The following is a 14261-nucleotide window of genomic DNA, read 5'->3' on the forward strand; positions in this document are numbered from 1 at the left end:
AACCAATACCAAGCAAATATGAACAGCAGTAAGATCACCAAACAAGTATGTCTTCCGTCAAACTCGAGCATGCCTAAATAAATAGGACATCATAGCAGATATGCCCGGTGGGGGGCGCCGGTAGCAGACGGCCGTGCACCAGGCAAGATCATAGTACATATAGATAAGAGAAGTAATGCAAGGAGATGTTACAGTATCCCAATTGAGGTTCAGTACTGACAGCAGAGTGTTCTCATGGATTTTACTCCAGGTTTCAGCAGACAATTATACTTTCAGTAAGAGTTGCTACGAACAGTCTATCTAGCGGAAGAGATGTGTGGAGGAAAGTAACTTTGCAATTTGAGGAGTGCAGGAGCAAACAATATGCAGGTTCAGATCTATTGTGCTAACAAGTGGCACTCTTGATGCAGATCGTTATATTAGATACAAGTGCAACCAAGATGCTCAGGTGAGAGCACAAATTCTACAGGCAGCATACAATACATGCATAATAGCTTGCTAGTCACACATCATGCATTTCAGTTGTAAAACTGTGATCTCCTGCACATGCTCTGGAGATAAACATGTTGCTTATTAGATTTATGGTACTTGAACTTATGATTTGCATAAACATCTCCTTCACACTTGCTTAATACTGATGCATGATTTTTCTAACCATATTACTGAACTGCAATAACAATCCCCCAGTCATGTAAAACTGTAATTACACGTATTCCACGCCGGTGCCTACAGGTTGTAATTTCATACTGAATGGCAATATGATAGCTATCATGTCGGTCTTATAAAGTCTTCATCTCTGCTAGTAGACAACAGAGCATTTCAAAGGCATGTAAAGAACATTTCAAAGGCCCTCGCAAAAGAAAAAAACAGCATTTGGAAGGAGAATATCAACAACAGCCGAAATGGCCGTATAAAGAGTGATTGTCCAGCAATAGAGTATAGGGTGGTCTATGTGCAGTTTCATGTGCACATCTCAGCCTCACAGGAAACAGAGCATTCACTATAACTAAGAGGTGAAGCACCTAATTGCCATGTATTGCGTAGCACACAAGCCCTATCAATTATGACAGGAAGGGCTATCCTAGTGTGAGACGGTGAAAGAAAGGATTCTAACACACATAAGCAGACCAGGAAACATGAGCAATTCAATAACAAAAGGCATCATCAATCAATCAATCGGCTGTGCTGGTTGCGACAGCGGTAGGTCAGCTCAGATATGTGCCAGTGAAACCAGCAATAATCAATTCATTTGCATGTAAAATAACACATAAAAAACTGACAACTTGGGGCTTTATTTTCTATACTTTGCATATCTCACATACTAGTTGTCATCTACTCCCTCTTGCTCACTTTTATAAGATGCTGTAGCCATTTCAGACAGCAGTCAAAACAGTACAATGTCTGCTGTCTGAAACGTCTTATAAAAATGAACAGAGGGAGTAACCAGCAATGGTATCAGGCCAATGGTGTACTGTTTCAAAATCTGCAATGTGTGGTGGTCAAAGTTGCAGATCATGTTGTCAAAAGAGATCATATATATCCAGGCAACAGGATCATATTTCATTTGTATGCAAGCAACAGGATCATATTTCGTTTGTATGCAAGTAACAGGATCATATTTCGTTTGTATGCAAGCAACAGGAGAAAATTCGGCATATAGCACATCATATACAAGCGTGCATGCATCATAGAAATATATGCTCTTCTGAGAAAACAAATCTTGGCATTGCCCTGAAATTGCAGTTACTTGTGAAAATTTTATATGCAGCATACATTATACATCACTTGCAAATTACATATACAGATTATCAATATGGATAGCCTCTAGACATATTAGGAATCTCCACAACACTAAACCCTCGGCACCCTCAGATCTAACATGAAAAATACTCTGGGCACGATAAACAGCAAAGTAAAGCAGGTAAAAACCGATGCCAAAAGAACTACAAAGACCAGTAAGATCACCAAACAAGAAGACACTTCATGCAATTTCTCACACACCATCTCAACAGACAAATAAGGAAAGACCAGATCAACTAAGACGAACCAAAAGTAAGAAAAACATAAGCATGCCTAAATAGGACAGCACGCCGGTATCAGACGGCCACACACCAGACGAAATCAATACTACATATTTGATACTAGGAAAACTAATGCAAGAAGTGGTTACTGTGTCCCAATCGAGGTTCAATGACAGCAAATATTATCATGGATCTCATTTCAGGTTTCAGCAGACAATCGTTCCAGTAAAAGCTACTGTACTACATACACATCTCCAGTGGAAGAGATGAAAAAAGATTTCCATGGAGGTTAATGCCGTCGTAGTGTGAGGATTCATCATTGAACGCAACTTAGCCAGGTCTCAAGTCAAGTGCGACATTTTTGTTTGTATGGCAGGATGCAAGAAGCTGGCCCTGTCACCTCAACTACCTTGGAAATTACTGCAGACAGGGTGTGGGGAGCATTTTGGAAGATGCATCCCTTCTCATCCAATTTTGGAAGTTCTGAATTTTTTTTGATAGATGTCGTTTTCATTGACTCTATGAATGTGAATTGGCAATTATTTTCCAGAATACAACATGAACAGACCTACGCTGCATCCCTACTGCACAGCTCCTCCGCGAAGGTCAGCCTCCCCGCAGCAACGTTGAAGATGAACCGTGCATTCACCTGCTGCGCAGCGCCGATCACCGTCCGGTGGGACCCATGGCCCTCGACCAAGAACCGTGCTGTCGTGCCAATCACCTGAAACAGCTTCCCCGCCGTGAACACATGTCACCGCCATCCGCGAAGTGGAACACCATGCTGGGGAGCCGCGTCCGCACCGTCCTGGAAATCTTGTTGAAGACGAGCGGGCCGCCGGGTGGCCCCTTCACCTGCTTTGATCCTAGCTCATTCATCTGTGCCACCAGCTCTCTCGCCACGACAAGGTACGCTGGCTCCACTATCTTGGTGATGGTCTCAGCGGGGTTGATGCTGCAGCCGTGCCTGGTGAAGACATGACTGTCGATGTCAAGGCGCTTGTTCCCTAGGCTGATGCCGATGAGGCTGAGGTGGTAGCCCGAAGCACTCGCGGTGAGGGTGGTCGTGTGGGCGTCCCGCGGCAGGCTTGGGACTTCTATGCCAAACTGGATGAAGCCACCGGGGTTGCGCGAGGTGGTGGGATCGGGGAGGCAATAGGAGAACCTCCCGCCGGCGCGCGAACCAAACTGCGTCAGGAACGGGAGTGGCGAGGGGCTGAGGGAGAGCACCCCGCCGAGGATGTCCTTGTTGTAGAACCCAGTGGTGGCGTGCGCGCAACCAAACGCCACACCAGAAATTGACTTCACAGCACTTCGCCCGCTATGACGCAGGTGGAAGGTGTCGCGTGCGAGGTACCCGGTGGCGGAAGGGAAGGCAAAAGAGCACCCGTTGGCCGAGTGGAGGCGGTGGTAAGGTGGGACGCAGACAGGGTCATTGCCGTGGACACCACGGAACGTGGGTGACGCAGCCGGCGAGAAGAGTCTGCCGACTTGATGCAACGGTGGACGACACGGCTCACACATCACCCATGACGTGCTGGCGGAGGTGTCAAGCGCAAGGACCTTCCGCCTGCCGCCTTGTCCGGTGCCGATCGACACGAACACGCCATGCACATAGTCAGACGGCGCCAAGGCCAACGGGCGCAGGTCCTTGACGGTGTAGGAAGAGCCATTGCCAGCGTCCCCATCAGGTACCCGACTAAGGGCAACAAGCTGGAAGCTCATGCCAGTCACATTGGCTGGCTGCGTCCATGCCATTGCAAAACTCAAGAAGAGTACCGGGAGAACTGCAAGTAACTTGAACATGGTGGCTCAGGAATTCAAGCATATACTAGCGGCTCTATGCTTCTTGTTCTTGTATATATATACCAGGTATTCTTGAAGATGGCTGCCATTGATTGACATGAAACTGATCTAATCTAGAGGATTTGGGTATCCTTCCAATGGGTTCCTTCCATTTATAAGCTAGACTAGAATCCTTTCTGTTGGCCCAAACATTTAATAGTTCTTTGGAATAGCAGGAAGGCAGGAATTAGTGACTTCAATTTAAACAACACATTTATCATCCAAACAATAAATGCCGGTACACTTGAGTATCACTGCCTCTTCAACACTTGAATACTGTTCTAAAGGAAATTGGGTATCCTGACAATGGATTCCATTCATTTATAAAGCTAGAATCCCTTCTGCTGGTCCAAACATTTAATATGTTTTTGGCATAGCAACATATCTATCATTGAAACAATAAATTTAGACATTTATCTAAGATTTTTCAAGTTCTCTGTATGTGGTTGTAACAGACTTACATTGTACAACATCATTCTTATTTTTGACAGAAATACAGATTGGTGATACTTCATGAGATTCGTATACAAGGCGACAGCAAAATCCTCAGGATTGCATATGAATTTCGATATTGTCGATCAATCTAACCTTTCCAAACCATGCGGCAACACAAATGACAACAGGGCGGTCGATCGTCTCCACAGGTACCAAACTTTCCTGCTCCACAATCTGCGTTGGCATCACAGATTTATTCAATATAAATCAAAAGTTTATTATGATCAGTATAAACATGTTGCTTGAGAAGCTGAGATGCCCCACGTGGTTTTATTCTTTTTATCAAAATCAGCAGTATGCTGTTCTAAGAAATAAAATAGCTAATTATGCTGAATTGGGCTGTCTGGTCCTACAAATTATACAAGTATACCATATTGATTTCAAAGGTTCTCCAGGAAACAACCAGCACCAGTGTTACAACAAAAAGGGACCATACAAAGTTAGGAGTACTTGAGATGCTCAGTATGGCATTATTTGTTTTCAAAATAACCAAAACTCGTCAGTTTATCTAAACAGTGGTACATTGTTCCAGAAGAAATGTATAAATTATTATGCTGATATTAGGATCTCTGATGCTGCAAAATGCAAACTAAAGCTAACATCATGGAGATTTCAAAGGTTCTCTAGGACACAACCAGCATCAGTATTACAACAGGAAAGTAAGTGAATCACAGTAGGCTACTCCCTCTGTCTCAAAATGTAAGGCGTTTTTTGACACTATGATAATGTCTATTTCAGAACTCAATCACTAGATAAATTGCTTTACAGAAAACACTAAGGACACTTGAATATAAAAAAGGTTTCAATATTACCTCAACATAATCAACCCGACCGCCAGCTTCAGTCAGCGTCTGCACTATCTGATCCTTTATATGTTCGCTAGCACTGTTGCTATTATTCAACGCAGCAGTTCTAGCATTTACCAGTGATCTACTAATGGATAATGCCTACAAAAAAAACAATTATCAAAGACAGATTATATTTCATCATATGTAGGAGTATCATAATTGTTTGTTCCATGACATGTATCAGCTTCTTAATCTTGTCTTTGTGGACTACCCAAAACAATAATAATACAAAGACAATCATAAATGATAAGGCATTGTGAGAAATTTAAAATGAGCACTGCTATACACACGACGTATGGACGCACGATCCACAGACGACAAGTCAGGTACATCGTAGGATCAGCTGGGGTTTTTAATCTGTGTGGCTCCTGCTCCCGTCAGGCACAAATCGTCCAGCAGTCAATCGTGTGCAGAGCACTTTCGATTTAAAATTTTGCTGTCTTTTGTAAACGCACCCTTCAAAAGTCAGAATACAAGTGTGCAAAAACAGTGTCAGTTTGTGCAGAAGACGAACCTTCTCCCTTTCCTCAGGCGATAGGCGGACGTTGCGAGAGCTCATGGCAAGACCATCTGCTTCTCGCACTATTTCTGATCCTATTATCTCTACGGCAAAATCAAGGTCGCGAACCTGAAAACAGCATGAGCATATCTCTGTAACTGAAGCAACTGAAAATACTCTGAGCTAACAGAATTAATGTAACCGAGGGCCCGAAGCATCAAAACAGAAGCAGACATGGTATCCGTCAGAGCATCTGAAATGGAGGCAAAACTGCTCCCGAAAAAAACATTTGTATGCACTGCCCAGAAGAATGTACTTATCAGGTTATCAAAACTGTCCATCTAGGGGATCTGTAACTCCCCAAGTAATTGTCAAATTCTGTTACTCACCATTCGGCAGATGAGACGCCATTGCTGATAATCCTTCTTCCCGAACATGGCGACGTCAGGCTCGACGACGTTGAACAGCTTGGCGACGACGGTGGCCACCCCACGGAAGAACACTGGCCGGCTGGCCCCACACAGCCCCTTCTCCAGCCGCTCCACCCGGATCCACGTCTCGTGCCCGTCCCCGCCCGCCTCCAGGCAGGAAGAGGCCGCAGCGCCGCCCGGAGCCTCGGCGGGGCGGCCAGATACAGCGGCGCCGCGGTAGTACAGGTCTGGGGGGTTGAAGACGGCGTGGACGGCGCCGGTGGAGGCGAGCTTGCGGAGGTCGCCGGCGAGGTCGGAGGGGTAGGTGGCGAGGTCCTCGGTGGGGGCGAACTGGCTGGGGTTGACGTAGATGGAGACGACGACGGCGACGGGGCCGGGCACGGCCGCCGCGGCGGAGACGAGCGAGAGGTGGCCCTCGTGCAGGAAGCCCATGGTGGGCACGAGCACCACCGTCTTGCCCTCGGCGCGTTGGCGCCGCGACCACGCCCGCATCGCCGCCTTGTCCCGGATCACCTCCGGCTCGCCCGCCACCGCCGCCATGGGATTAGGAGCAGGGCAGTCGTCAGATGAGTCCAAGCGGGGAGCGGAGAAAGAAGTCAAAGTTTTGGAGGCGACGGGGAAGATGACAAGATTGCGGCGGCCTTGTGGGGGAATCGAATCGGGAGACGAGAGCGAAAGAAGCGTTTTTTATTCAAAAACAAGACAGCGACGGGTCCTGTTTTGGCGAACCGTCACGTTGCTTCCGTTCCGGCTCGCTCGATGGGGGGCCGTCGCCGCCGCAACAGCAGGCGGGAGCACGCGAGCGCGCCGGAGGCCGGTGGTGACCGCGCTCTCCTCGAGAGGGAGGCGTCGGAGGGGGGAGAGATCCTGAGGAGGAAAAAGGAGATGATGGAGGCGAAGGCGGCCACGGATCTTTCACCGGGCACGAAGCCCGCGACGGAGCCGGCCGGAGCCGGGAAGAAGAAAAGGAAGAAGATGGTGAAGACGAGGCTACCGCAGGCGCTCATCAAGCAAATGATGGCGAGCCCCTACAGGCCCATGCCCATCCCCGACGACGAGCTGGCCAAGCGTCCCAGGTACTACCGCGAGTTCTACGCCACAGCCATGGATCGAGCCGACAAGGTCGCGGCCTACCAGCGGGCCCTCGTCAAACCAGTACGTGGCCAGGGGCTACGCCGAGGACGAAGAGGAGGTCACCGACGACGAGTCGGGGGAGAACTAGCCAGGGCAGCAGCAAGCAAAGGGGGGCATTCAAGATGTTCATCGGCTCGTGCTGAATAATTCCTAGTACTGCAGTACATGTTATTTACCAATTACCACCCTGATGTTATTATCACACCTTAATTGCTAGTACTAGTGATCCCATTGCTATTTTGGCTGCAAGAAATTGGCATAACCTTGCCTCATTTCGGGGCACCAAATAGCACGAATTCGACAGGAAATTGCAGCAAAAGCATCACTAGAACACACATGATGACTACTACTGTAGTTGCCTATGACAGCAAACAGCACATAATCATCATCATATAGTTCAACAATCCAGATCCACATTTAACTAAAGCATAAAGTGAGTGACTAGTTACATAATAAACTCACCTGGTTCTGTGCTTCGCAGATTATGTAACAACACTTCAGCCCAACGGCAACATCTTCTTTGGGGCCATCTTTTTCACCACTTTCTTTACATTTCTTTGTAGAGAAACAGCTGCCTGGCTCTGAGATGCTGCAGCTAGTTGCCTGCATATATAAACACTTGTATTTCTTAGGAAGATTAAAAGTAAGATTTAGTAGAGCAGAAAGGTAAAAATTACCTTCTAGTCACAGGCCCTGGGCTGGCTTTCAATGTTGCCGCACTTGCGGTAATGAACAGCAGTCCAGCATCATCTGGGGGACAAGCGCGTCGTCCAGCATCTCATATATCTCTGCACACTGTGGATGACCCTGATCCCTGGACAAGAACATGTGGGTCCTCGCATCCACCACGATCTGGCTAACCCCGGGTGTCCTCCTCGCGTTGCTCCCCTTCATAGCCTTCCACACACCTGCCATCTCCTCCCACCTGACCCAAACACATTGACCAGAACCTTGTAGTAGCCCTCTGAATCTGAACCAGAGTGGCCGTCAGACTTGGCAAGAGCCTCCCCCACTTCCCTTGCTGCATCCACCTCATTATGCATCATGCAGGCCCCCAGCAGCGTCCTCAGGACAGTGTCGTCGCGCATATCCAATGGTATGGCGGCGACGATCTTCATTGCTTCCCTCACATGCCCTGCACGGCCGAGGATGTCAATGAGGCAGGTGTGGTGCTCGATTGTCGGCTCGAGCCCATAGCGGCGAACTGATGCGAAGATTGCCCGGCCTTTGTCGACGAGACCGGCGTGGCTGCAGGCTGACAGCACAGCGGTGAACGTGGTCGAGCTGGCTTATATCCATGTCGCAGCATCTGAGCAAATGCCTGCAAAGCGTAGGAGGCACGGCCATGGTTTGCGAAGGCTTGCATCATCGATGTCCATGTTATAGAGTCCTTCTCTTGTAACATCTTGAAAGCTTGCCAGGCAGAGCGCAGGTCCCCACTCCTTGAGTACATGGTGAGCAGAGCATTTCCTAAGGAGGTGTCTGACAGGAGACCTCGTGTGGTAGCGAAGCTATGGATTTGCCCAACTTCAACTGTGCTGTCGGATGTAACCAAGACACTGATCAATGTGGTGATGTCAGGAGATACTGCTGACCGGAGCATGAGAAGAAATAAACCAATGATTTCGTCCTTACGCTCGTCCTTGGCATAGCCATGGATTAGGGCATTCCAGCTCACCAGGTTCTTTGCGGGCATAGAGTCAAACAAACTCCGAGCCTCGTTCATCTGGCCGTCATTGGCATAAGCAGTGACCATCGCATTCCACGCCGCAATGTCCTTGTTTCTCGGCATTCTGTCAAAGAACTCTCTCGCCATCGAAACACGACCGTTCTGCGCTAAGCCAGTGACCATCGTGGTCCAAGAAACCACGTTCCTACTCGGCATCCTCTCGAACAGCCGAACCGCCTCGTCCACTTTCCGAGAACGGAGGAAACCGGAGATCATGGCGCTCCAAGAATACAGGTTCCTCTGGGGCATCCTGTCGAACAGCTCCATGGCCTCCTGGAAGTCGCCATGGTCGGCGTAGGCCTTCACCATGACCGTCCAGGTGACCACGTTCCTCTCCGGCATCTGGTCGAACAGCTCCCTCGCCTCCCTCAGCATCCCGCTGCGCGCGTACCCCTGCGCCATCGCCGTCCAGGAGACGACGTTGCGGGCCGGCATCGCGTCGAACAGCTTGCGCGCCTCGTCGACACGCCCGGCGCGGCAGTACCCGGATACCATGGAGGTCCACGCCGCCACGCTCTTGACCGCCATTCCGTCGAACAGCCTGCGGGCGCGGTTGACGCGGCCGGCCTTGAGGTGCCCGTCGAGCGTGACGGTGTCCGGATGGGGGCCGCGGGCGGACGCGGGCGCCTGCGCGCGCGGGAGGCCGCGGGACCTCAGGTGGAGGCCGATCGTGGCGGCGTAGGCCACGGCGTCCCGGCGCGGCCTTTCGTCGAGCACCGCGCGGACCTGGTCATCGGCGGTGTGGAGGTCGCGGCGGGCGGGGGCTCGTGGATACTGATCGGCGCGGTTTGCGAAGGCGCCATGGAGGCGGGAAAAGACGGCGTGGAGCGAGGGACGGAGGAGCAGCCGCTGGCGCCTCCGGCGAGGAAAGGCGCGGGACATGCTCGGCTCCGCCGTCTGACGGGAGAAAAGTTTTTTTTTTTTCGAATGTTGCGACGGGAGAAAAGTAGGTAGAGTGGCAACGGCTCGATTTCTGCAGTATCTGGCGTCTGAAGTTGTTTCTGAATCTCTGCACGTTTGCCCTCTACTCAGAAAAATTCACATGTGTTTTTTTCTTTCTAGGGAAATGCCATCGTGGCGGTTTGTTATATTCATGTGTAAACAGGGTTACATCGTTTGATAAAACATCGGACCGGCAGAGAACCCTTCGTGAGTCCTCCGGCTTACTAGCCAACAAATCTGCCGCCATATTGGCTTCCTAGGACATTCAAGATTGAGAGAATTCCTTATTTAACACCGTGCCTAAATTTTATGCCCTATTTGACATCCAGAAATAATTTCTTCCCTATCTAACAACGAGTCTAAATTTTATGCCTTTTATAACACTTCATTTCATTTTGAGCCAAAATAACACCTGAAAAGACCTCTTTGCCTTCAAGTGGTATGTTTGTGTGCGCGTGTGTGTGTTGTTGCGTGTGCGCGCGCGTAGGTGCGTGCTACTGCTGAGTGTCTGTGTGTGTGCGTGTGTGTTTGCTACTGCATGTGTACGTGTGTGTTTGCTAGTGGGTGTGTACGTGCATGTGTGTGTGCGCACGCGCATGCTGTTGCGTGCATATGTGTTGTGTGCATCCGTGCTGCGTGCGTGTGTGTGTGATACGAGCATGCAGTGACGAGGACAGAAATATTTTTCATGTGTGGCAGAGTTTATGAAGGGCAAAATCACATATAATATAACTGTGCAAGAGCTCGCTAGAATAGTACATATAACTTTGTGTTCAACAAATACGATCAAACTGCGTGTACTCTTTTTAAAGGAGAAACGTGTGGAGTGCACTGAAGGCACATGCTGACCAAGGAGCACGGCCCATTAGCCATTATCCATTATCTATCAGCAATCAGACCAGCAGGGCCGGCACGGACGCACGGCTAAGCTAAAACCAAACACGTCTATACAGGAGTATGCTAGCTAGTATATCATACAACTAAGTATGTGCACCAAATATTAGGTATGGCGGGCACCAAATCTTGCCACATTGCTGGCTTCGCCCCTGCGTGCGTGTGTGTTGTTGTGTGCGTGCACATGCGTGTGTGTTGCTATGTGTGTGCTACTCCCTCGCACTGATGTTGCGTGTGTGCTACTGCCCCACGCACACACATATCACATGAAGGACAAAAGAGTCTTTTCCGGTCTTATTTAGACTTAAAATGGACAAAAGTGTTATAAAAGGCATAAAATTTAGACTCGCTGTTAAATAGGGAAGAAAAAGTTTTTCAGTGTCAAATAAGGAAACGAAATTTAAGATAGTATTAAATAAGGAATTCTTTCTTCAAGATTCACATGTTTGTGCAACAGAGGGAAAGAAGCTTCGTGCTACACAATATTTGCCTCCTACAGGATACCTGGTACTTCTTCCGTTCGAAAAAGTTTGTCTCAAACTTGTCTTTCAAGTAGATGTATCTTGGTACTAGATACATCCATTTGAGGGACAAGCTTTTCCAGACGGAGGGAATACTCAATTAAGCAGGCGCTTATGTGGACATAAGGAAGCATTGATTTAGTTTCTGGTGGTGTGATACAACACATTCCAAGCCGAGCTTTATGTAGCTGCTCCTTCACAAGTTTTCCCTGAATGAAACCAAATATTAGGAGAGAAAAAATCCAACAAATAAATTAAAAATAATAATGCATATAATGTGGCTCTAGAACCTAGCGAGGGTGGCCGTGTGAACTCACGAAGAGCAAGGTCTCGCTGTAACATTTTTCAGAATTGCATGTTCAGTACTACTCCCTCCGTTCCTAAATATTTGTCTTTCTAGTTTTTAAATATTTATTTTTCTAGAGATTTCAACAACTGACTACATACGGAGCAAAATAAATGAATCTATACTCTAAAATATGTCTATATACCATTTGAAATCCCTAAAAGACAAATATTTAGGAACGGAGGGAGTAGAACAAAGCTTTGCCTAGATTCTGTACAACAGAGGCAGCTTTCAAGGATACAAGATGATTCACATTGAGTGGCTGTGACTTCTTCAGAGGAAAAGAAAAGAGCTCACTAGTCCAGCTCGGCAAACATAATGTTGGACAGAGCTTCCAAATACCTACTGTACTATTCTGTCCAATCAAGGATGTAAAAAAAATCAGCCCAGCAAAAGTATGCAAGCAAACATGCCCCGTGACACATCACTTTCAGTAGAGGGAAATAGCTCAGCTCGTCGGATTTATGCAACTGAATCACATCGCCGAGTCAAGATAAAGAGAATACAAAAATCCATGCACTGATTTGCTTGATAACATTTCAAATGTTTCTCAGGATCATAGATCCAAAGATTACAGGCTGCCTGCATGAGAAACGAAATGAGACTACAAAATCAAAGCTTCGGTTGCCTGCCTCAAGCTTCAAAGCAGAAAAAAGTTGCGACATTCAGACGGAGCTTCAAAATTCAGACTACAGGTGCGATGAGCAGCACCCCGACCGCGAATCACCGTCGCATGACAGCAGCACGACGGCCGCTGAACCTCCGTCGCGGCCACCAAATCACCGTCACATCGGGAGCAGCTGCTGCGGGCGCCGAGTCGCCCATGCTAAGATAAGGGGGTATGTGAACAGAATTTTAAGTGGCTTGCTGGTAATTCCACTTTTGATCTCTGCCGTCCAGTATATCCATCTAATGGGCCACGGTGGAAGCTTTCTGATTTGCCCTGAATTTCAGTTTTCACCGGATACTTTGCCCTTCTTGAATTGCCAAAGCCATTTGCCTGCAAATATAAACACTTGGATTACTTAGGAAGATTAAAAATAAGATTCAATGGAGTAAAATGGTGGCGATTTATATTTTTTTACCTTCTAGTCACAGGCACTGGGATGGCTTGCAGTGTTGCCACAGTGAGCAGCAGCAACTTCTTCTATTGCCAATCGGCCATCTTTCACTGATTTCTTCTTACTCTTCCTTTTGCTGTGAACACCACATCACAAATACTAGTGAAATTACATACAACAGTAACTGATAGAGAGGTTTGAGTGCCTTCTTTTTAACTCCATTGATTGGACAGAGCCAATTACACATTTTGAATCTTATTCTCGTTGCCCATGCGAGTCTTCTTCACTGGTGGTTCCCACTCTTGGACCTACATGTTAGTGGCTCTATCTCTCCTTGATAAGCAACCCTAAACCTCTCCGATGAGAAAAGGTAAATAGTTAGGGTGTGTGTGGATAATGAGATAGACTTTCTTAATTTTTTTTCGAAACGGAGGCAAAAGATTTGCCTCATCTATTAAAGTAGAGGAGAATAGAGTTTTGTAGAGTTACACAAGGCCGAAGTACGGCATGACAATTACTCGCGCAATACAATTTTCCCTAATTGTTTAGCCCTTGTAGTAACCCATAGGTTGGCCTCATCTATAATAAGCTTGAGAAGGATTGGCGGTGGCGTCTCTTTGTGGCGGAAGACTCTAGCGTTCCTTTCATTCCAAATTGTCCAGGATACGAGCATGGTAAGGGAGGCCATGGCTCGACGATCCGGAATGCTCGAATTGGTGCGTTTGTCCCACCAAGAGAGGAGGGAATCCTCAAGGTGCCAGTCAGAAGGGTCCAGATGCGCAAGCCCATACTTGTCAATGAGCATCTGCCAAAGCCTTAAGGTGAAGCGGCATTTAGCGAATAGGTGGGCGCCCGACTCCTGCACCTGCTTACAGAGCGGGCAAAGACCGCAGTTGTCCCAGCCATGTCGCTCTAGCCTGTCGGCGGTCCAAATCCGATCTTGTAAGGCCAGCCAGGAGAAGAATTTGACCTTAGGGGGCGCCCACATTTTCCAGACCATGGAGTCCATGGGGGAAAGCGTCAAACCCAGAAATTGTGCCTTGTATGCAGTGGACGCCGAATATGAGCCATCCAAAGAGTGCTTCCAAATGATGTCATCCTCAGAGTGGATGTCGAGGTGTATGTCATGGATGAGCATCCAAAGAGTGAAAAATTCCCGCACATGCTGGCCAGTGATAGTGATGTCTCGTCTGATCGTAAGCATCCAAGCATTCTCTGTAATAGCCTCTCGCACCTTCCAGTTCTTTCTCCTCGAGGCCTCAAAGACGAGAGGTGCAATGTCCTTCGGCTTGCGGCCAAGCAGCCAGGGGGAGTCCTAAAAAGGCGTTTTGGCCCCATTGCCCACGATGATGGAAGTGGAGGCGTAGAAAAAATCACGGTCCTCCTCAGTGCAAGGGTTGCCCAGGCCGACCCAGAGCTTGGACGGCTCTTTCCATTCAAACCAAAGCCATCTGAGCCTCAAAGCACGAGCAAAATTGTCGGTGTTAAGAACACC

At 48.1% G+C, this 14261-nt stretch overlaps 1 protein-coding gene and 2 pseudogenes across 1 annotated transcript; all 3 read right to left on the bottom strand.

Moving 5' to 3' along the window:
- Positions 1-2589: 2589 nt before the first annotated feature.
- Positions 2590-3880, bottom strand: LOC119289383 (annotated as a pseudogene).
- A 263-nt stretch (positions 3881-4143) lies between these two features.
- On the bottom strand, positions 4144-6792 carry LOC119287345 (pantoate--beta-alanine ligase-like). The gene is made up of 4 exons (XM_037566880.1): positions 6098-6792; positions 5724-5837; positions 5174-5308; positions 4144-4535 (listed from the first exon to the last, which is right to left on the bottom strand). The coding sequence occupies exons 1-4, from the start codon at positions 6677-6679 to the stop codon at positions 4413-4415; spliced, it is 954 nt and encodes a 317-aa protein (XP_037422777.1). The 5' UTR covers positions 6680-6792; the 3' UTR covers positions 4144-4412.
- A 164-nt stretch (positions 6793-6956) lies between these two features.
- Positions 6957-9942, bottom strand: LOC119287344 (annotated as a pseudogene).
- Positions 9943-14261: the final 4319 nt, after the last annotated feature.

Source organism: Triticum dicoccoides, chromosome 4A, assembly GCF_002162155.2.
Source record: "Triticum dicoccoides isolate Atlit2015 ecotype Zavitan chromosome 4A, WEW_v2.0, whole genome shotgun sequence".
In the NCBI taxonomy this organism is placed as follows: Eukaryota; Viridiplantae; Streptophyta; class Magnoliopsida; order Poales; family Poaceae; genus Triticum; species Triticum dicoccoides.